The sequence below is a fragment of the Juglans regia genome, chromosome 11, assembly GCF_001411555.2.
Source record: "Juglans regia cultivar Chandler chromosome 11, Walnut 2.0, whole genome shotgun sequence".
In the NCBI taxonomy this organism is placed as follows: Eukaryota; Viridiplantae; Streptophyta; class Magnoliopsida; order Fagales; family Juglandaceae; genus Juglans; species Juglans regia.
This window is the reverse complement of record NC_049911.1, coordinates 4,472,906-4,480,695: the sequence shown is the minus strand read 5'-3', so window position 1 is coordinate 4,480,695 and position 7,790 is coordinate 4,472,906. Positions and strand designations below refer to the sequence as shown.

Genomic DNA, 7,790 nt, shown 5'->3' with positions numbered 1-7,790 from the left:
AAATCAAGTACATTCTTCTCCATCATATAACGTTCCTTTATTTATTCATTTACCAACCAACCAAAAAGGAGACACCCACTGCACTAGTACTAGCCTCATGTTCTGTTGCACGCACACATTTTGTTTGTGCATGCATGCGCACGTGTATACATACTTATTACGTTGCCCATGATGACTATGAGATAAGTCTTCATTTGAGACTTAAACAAAAGACTTGAATATGGCCTTGTTTGGTTGGAAGGAAAGTGAAAGCGATCGAGAGGAAAGAAAAAAAATTAAAGGTAGAAAAGATATGGGGAAAAATGGAAGAGATAATGATTTTTCATTATGCGTGTCTGTAAAAGAGATGGAAGAATAAAAGATAATGGGAGTAGGGTTTTCCTTTCCCAGCTTGTTTTGATGGGAATGAAAGGGCCTCAGTACCAAATTAATAGGGTTAAAGTCAAATATCATGTGTGACCTCCAAATACAAAAGAAAAAATGATATGAAATCATGCCTGAATTTAAATGAATATGTTTGCTCATGAACAGGACTTGAATGGAACATTAAATAAATAAATAAACTATTATTATTATTTGAATCTTGACACATAATTGAAGATATGGGTGGTAATATGTGACACGATCCGTTAATTCAACAAGAACACGATATGATAAAAGCGGGTTAGGGTTTAGCCTTAACGAGTTCGGGTCAAAACGAGTTGACCCGTTAAGACACGATTGCTTAACAGATTGATAACGGCTCAACTCGTTTTGATCCGTTAAGAAAGTTAAAGTTACAAGTATACCCTTATACCTAAAAATAAAATTGTTGGGATTTTAATTTCGATATTTTATTGTTTGAATTATAATTTTGGACTTGTAGTTAGTTTTATATTTTTTTTATAGATATTTTGATTTTAACATTTATATAAAATTATGCTAAACTTAACTAGGTCAGACGGGTTAATTTCAGGTCTGTTCAATCCATTTACATAAATGGATCAAAATGGATTGACACGATACGACACGATCCGTTATGTTAATGGATCGTGTTAGGGTTTGAGATTTTAACACGATAAGTTTAACGGGTTGGGTTAAGGTTGACCTATATAGTATAATATACATGTTTTGACATGATACAAATACGATCCGATAACACGATTTGACACCCCTAATTGAAGGTAAACGTTGGTGACACTGCATGTGAGTTGTATCTTTTGATTTTTAAGGCTTAAGTTTCTAATTTTGGGCATTTAAGGTGAAGAAGCATCTCTTTTATTTTATTTAACATATCTTTAATTAAAAATAATAATATTTCTTTCACTTTAATTTAATCACATCATCTCACAATTAATAATGAAAAACTACTGAAGGAATTACTTTCTAATCATGATTGTGTCAAAGTTGTCCAAAAGTTGTAACCCTATCAACTTTCTTTTTCGAAAAAATATATATAATTGTAAACCAAATAACAATGTCGTTTAAATGATTGGTCATGTAATTTCAGGCCCGGCCCGACATGTCATTCCAACCCAACCCAATCAGTTCGGGTCGAAAGATTTTAATCTCAAGAGTAACTCGGATTGGGCTGGGATTGAAAATTGTCTACAATAGCAGGCCTTTGTAGTGTGGAGGCTGTGGATCTCGCAGCCCACCCCCAATTGCCCATCCCTCACCCTCGTTTCAGCAGTAGTAGTTGGGTACCAATATTTTAGAGTAATTCTACATATAACCGTAAATAATCGTAAAGTGTTTAAACGTCGCGTAATCATTTTAAAAAAAAATAAGATCTATTATTAAAAAATTATTTATTTATTTTATAGATCTCATATTTTATTCATTTTTTTAAAAGCGATTACGTAATAGTTACATAATTCACAGTTGCAAATGTCCTTCCTATTTTTCGTGAATTATGTTAGGCAGTCTTTTGTGAACTTGCATGTATGATCAATGACATTACCTAATCTGGCTTGAATCTCTGGCACAGGCTCTGAGAACTGGTTTAGTTAGAATGTTAAACTGTTAAAAGTCCACTTTCCGACGTAAGGAAATTGTAATCTTGGAATATCATTCCAGATAGATACAATTTCCTGTGCCACGAAGAAAGCCAGAGGTTGTATGAGATATCGGACAACCAGTTCTGTGTATAGATAGATAGATACCCATTTGATCTTTTTCATTACGTGAATTTCAGCTGTGCCTCTAAATGATCAAAAACCTTTTTGTGGCTTGAAAGTAGCAACAGTTAAGGAAGCCTACTTCCATCTGTTGTTGAAATAAAGACACAACCACTTATTTTGAGGAACCATGGATCTCGAATAAACAGGTTAAGACCCATTAGACAAGGAATATATCGTCGCCTTCTCATTTTCTGATAAACGAAACTCCCTTCTCGATGCTCGCTGCCAACTCTTTCTTTGCCTTCTCCAAGCCAGCCCTGTTGATAATCATTGAGAATGTTCAGACTTACCGTCTATGATGAAAAAGGAATTGAATTAAAGACTTCAAACCAGTAACAACTACAGACCTCTCGTACTCATTCAGAGGGCCAAGAGGATATATTTCCTCGGCTCCAGTACGGCCAAGCCGTACCTTAGATGCAAAGAAAGGAAGTTCAGTCACCTAAAACAGGCAATGCATGATTAGTCGTTTGAAACTGCAACACAAATAAAAAAAGAAGAAGAAGAAGAAGAAGAAGAATTCTTAAGTAAATGGCACTCCTAAAACATACCGGAGAAGCTACAAATGCACATTCAACAACGCCTGAATCTCCTCTCAAGCCCCTAAGGCATGCATCTGCAAATTTAACAGCAGCATATGCCTGCAATGTTTTGTTTTTTAATTTTGTTATATTGAAGCAAGTCCAATCATTAAAGAATGCAATTCATGTGGAAGTGATTGTTAAAGATAAAAAAAAAAGTCTCGAGCAAAATTACAAAATAACTAAAATAACTGACCATAGACAGTGTTGCAGAACCAGTTCCAGCTTTTGCCTGCAAACAACGTCAACTGTCCGAGTCAAATAACAATCCACTGTCATAAAACACAACGGCAACAGGCAGGACTAGAATAAGAGTTCAGTGAAGATGTACCAATCAAAACTCGAGCAAAACTGGGTATCAAGCTACTTTTTTTAAGCCATAATGTCATGAATCTAGTAGCAAATATTTTGCAATAAGAAATATGGCAATATGGATTCCCAAAACTAATTAATCCTCACATTGTATTAGATGATACACTGAAGAAAACTGTGCCTACAAAAACATGCCATAGCACTGTATCAAATAAACTGTAGAGAGTCATGCTTACAGAATCCTATTGCGAGGCCATATTGCTAGTCATGGCTATCAATATGACTCTCATTCAATACCCTTCATTACTCACACTAGATTCGACAATAATAGTTCACTAAATCTCACTTCATCAGACCACGTAACCAAAAAGAATTTGCACCTTCGCTAACCCACTCTTCCAATATTTAAATTATTAAATTATGGAATAGCCATTCAAAAATCACGTGTCTTAAGGTTTTGTAACTCTTGTGCAGGTCACTTCTTCACGGAAAAGAAAAAAGTGTCTTCTTCAGGTTTTATATATTCATCTCAACATAGATTCTAAATCCAGCCCAAACAAAAGCTAGCCCTGATATGACACTCCAACAAGAGCCAGTCAGTGATGTCTCAGTATCTGTCTAGAGTCTAGACCCCAACTCGCAACTTTTCCTGCAATCAAAAATCAAGGTAGCCATTTCTACACAACCAAGTCTGAAGAAAGAGAAAGCATCCTCTGAGCAAAAGAGGATGTTAGATGCTTTCTCACTGCATCAGAAAGCCATATGTAACATCAACCGTAATAGTCATTCTTGAACAAGAACTTTTTGTTTGCCTTTCTGACTCATAATTTCAGCCTTAAGCAATCTAGCAGACCTCAAACCATTAAACCTTACTGGTTTAGCAAAGTGTGTTGCAGTTGCAAGTTTGGTTCTTTTTATTGTATTTTCCCCCATAGAGTGGGTGTAATTGCTAATCCCCCTCCTCTCTCTCTCTCTCTCTCTCTCTCTCAATTCCCCTTCAATGTCTCATTTAGGTAGTTATTACACATAAATGCAAAATGGGTTAGTTCGCCCCATACTGACAAATGGGTTGTATATCACGTTTTTAGCCACAAAAGCACTATGAGACTGAGATCCATGAGACCAAGAATGTTGCCACATACAAGCCAACCACATAATTGGAAGAATAAATAGGCATAGATCCATGTGAGTTATGAGATCAGATGGATATCTTCTATAAAATAGCATAATCATCTCTGAGATGCCACATTATAGAACATACTGGAAGAAACAATTCCATACATGTGCTAAACAATCCAAGTGAGATGTTATCATCAAGTCCACATATGCAGTGGCATAAAAGAGAGGAAGGGGCGCCGGGGGGGATTATACAATACCTCAACAACTTCTGTTCCACCATTTTGAATGCGATCTGTCAGGTAGTCAATTTCTTTCGGGGTGAAAGAGCTAGGAGGTTTAACCTGTATATGATCCGAAGAGCAATCAAATAAGCAAAAATAAGGATCTGTACTAGAGCACAGTACTGGAACAACCTAAACTCAAGCATTTAAGTACTACTCTTGAACCTGAGATAGAAGGGGTAAAATTGTAACCCCTGCATGACCCCCAACAACTGGAACATCAACTTCTCTAGGGTCAAGACCTAAAACTTCCGCCTGCAGTGAATCCAAAAGAGGACAAAAGTGTGATTTCAGTTATGTCGAGAGAAAAAGAAAAAACAATAATTGCCCCCCCTCCCCGGGAAAAAAAAAACCCCAAACAGCCTTTCCCTAAGTAAGGGGTGTCACCAAATAGGCTACAACAAGGAGTGTCATGGAATACCTGTTTTAGTTCTTTTTTATCTCGAACATATGCTTACAGTCGCTGACTTAGTAAGTCATAAATATCTCTGAAGATCTTCCTTTCAAGTTTTAAATCAACCAAAATACATCTATCACATGAGAACACTATGATGGAATAACATACTACCAATATCGTGTATGCTGATACACACATTGTTCTCTTAACACTGGCCAAACATAGAAGTAAAGCAACTTCTACCCCATGGTGAACTCGAACAAAGCCTTAGTCCCAGCAAAAATATTTTATGACTTCCTCACAAGTGCTTATAAAATAGAACATGAACTTTCAGTTGGAAGAGTGCAAAATAAAAGGAGGGACAGGGACTATTCAGAGAGCTCAGCTATAACATAGCATATCTATGAAGAATTCTTCCCTAGCTAATTTCAAATTTCATGGTCAACAATACCACTTAACAGAACCCACATAAAGAAACATACGCATACCACAAAAGTATTAGCTCTAACAACGTCAAGCATTGTGACACCCAAAAGTCGTTTTGGGTCATAGGTGCCTGCTTTCTTGAAAACTTCTGCCGCAATTGGAACTGTGGAGTTAACAGGATTACTGATCAAGTTGACAATAGCATTTGGGCAGCACCTAGTAATTCCTTCACAAAGTGTCTTCACGATTCCAGCATTGATGTTGAATAGATCATCTCTTGTCATTCCTGGTTTACGGGGCACTCCAGCAGGGATGATCACAAGGTCCATGCCAGAAAGAGCATTATCCAGCTGCTGCGGCCCCAAAAACCCACGCACCTATACATATAAAGGTGTCAATTCTAAGTGCCACATTAAAAAACTTCACCCGATAAATTTGAGAGCTTCTAATAAAAAGCAATGGTGAACGACTGTTCTACGGAAAATTGCTGACCCTTGATCATCACCTAAAGAAGTTTCGAGCTCAAACAAAAACTCTGGATGTATGGCTTTTCTTTTGGTCTCTCATTAAATTGATAACTCCCACGCAAACTAAAAATAATCCAATGGGTACACGAAAATTGGACAAAATAGTTCAAAGATCATTGTCAAAATCACCCATTAAGTTCAAACGCTAAATGCACAATGAGAAAGAGGAATGAACTTTACCACAGCACCGGTGTCCATGTGACTGATATCAGCCGTAACACCGGGAGTGTTGACGACATCATAAAGATGAAGAACCGAAACAAGAGGATTTATCTTCATCAACAGGGCTAGAGGCTGCCCAATGCCCCCAGCAGCACCTAAAATCGCCACCTTGAATCCCGGTGCCCCACCTTTTGCCCGGCAATTAGCTGCTCTCAAACCCGAATTCTCCCCCATCTTTTGATCCGCAATTCAACATACGTTTTCGAATTTTAACACCACCAAAACCATTATAATAAAAAAATATAAACTTATATTCAATAAATCGACGTAGTTAATAAACGACATTGGGAAAAGAGAGGTAAAAACCTGGAAACCAGGAGGGTGGAGATGCGCAGAAATTCTTGCAACGCGTTGGTTGACCTCCGAAGTGGGCTGCATCTTCCTGTTTAGTTTTTCGAGTTATCGAAGCAAAGGACCATGAGATCTCTCATTCAGAGATTATATATCTCTATAAATAGAAAGGAATTGAGGATGACGTAATAGGTTTTCTGGAAAAAAATTGGGAAGTGTGGAAAACTTATCTTATCCTACGCCCCAAAATATGGATCTTCCAAAACAGTTCAATTATGAGGAAAATAAAAAAAAAAAAAAAAATTATTCTGGTCTACAACATTAACACGGCGGATCACCTCTTCTCCGTATCTGGTGGGCCCATATGTGCTTGAAGATTACATTTTCCAGCCCATTTTCCATTATAATGGGTTCCTAATATGAATGAGGCTGAGGCCTGTGAATCTAAGACAATTGAACATATCTATGTGGGCTTTAAAATAAGCAGAGGCCCGTTGGGTTGGATTTTAAAGGAAAGTGTTGGGCCTCTATGTGTGGAGCCTGACTGTGTTTGTGGCGGCTAGTTTGATGGCTTGACCCGAGAAGGATTTTGTTATGGTTTTTGGTAGATTTTCAAGGAGGTTAGAACCATGGAGCATAGGCTTGACTCGAGAGGCCCAAGTCGGAACGATTATGGACAAGCCTCGTGAGGGCTCGAGGCGAAGCTTTCGAAAAAAAACTTGACCCACTTTGACTCTTGATCCGACTTGACCTGCTGACTATGGCTTACTTATATTGTATTATTCTCTTATATGGCCACCACATTGTATTTGTTTATCATCTAAAATAAAATTATCTGTAGTTCCGTAAACATAGGCATGTTATTGAGCACGTAAAATTTATGTCGTGTGTGATTGATTCTACTTTTTATTTTACTTTTTTCTTATCGTCATGGTTCATAACAAAAAGAGTACAAATTTGTCTAAATAAAAAAATAAATAAATAAGGAGAAGGATAATTATTATTTGGTTCACAAACAGCTACCAACAAATAGATCTCCTTATGATTTGGGTGCTGGTTGTTTTAGAAAAAGTATAATTATTATTTTTTAATTAAAGTTGTTTAGAAAATTCATTTTTGAGAAACATTCTAAAAATTGTACGGTATGGTTGTCAAATGCAATGTCCTAAGATTTCTTTTTTTTTTACTCTGTAATTAAGAAAATATTTTTTAATAATATTGTGATTTTTTTTAAATATTTAAAAGTGTTAAAAAAATGTATGTACAAAAGAGCAAAAAAAAAAAATATATAAAATATACTAGCAGAAGCTTCCAACGATGACTGTAGTGTTACTCATATATATAATATGGGAGCGCCTAGGAGCAGGATGTGGTGACAATATTAGATTTACACTACCCAATCAATGTTTGGCACGTATGAATTTTAACAAATGTAAAATATAATTGCTTGTAGAGAAAATCTTCCTACCGGT

The 7,790-nt window shown here is 36.6% G+C and overlaps 1 protein-coding gene across 1 annotated transcript; it reads right to left on the bottom strand.

Moving 5' to 3' along the window:
- Positions 1-2,108: 2,108 nt before the first annotated feature.
- On the bottom strand, positions 2,109-6,614 carry LOC108990441 (malate dehydrogenase, glyoxysomal). Its single transcript, XM_018964413.2, has 9 exons — positions 6,334-6,614; positions 5,986-6,201; positions 5,341-5,655; positions 4,621-4,710; positions 4,432-4,515; positions 2,940-2,975; positions 2,714-2,803; positions 2,510-2,604; positions 2,109-2,419 (listed from the first exon to the last, which is right to left on the bottom strand). Exons 1-9 carry the CDS (start codon positions 6,403-6,405, stop codon positions 2,347-2,349), a joined length of 1,071 nt encoding a protein of 356 aa, XP_018819958.2. The 5' UTR covers positions 6,406-6,614; the 3' UTR covers positions 2,109-2,346.
- Positions 6,615-7,790: the final 1,176 nt, after the last annotated feature.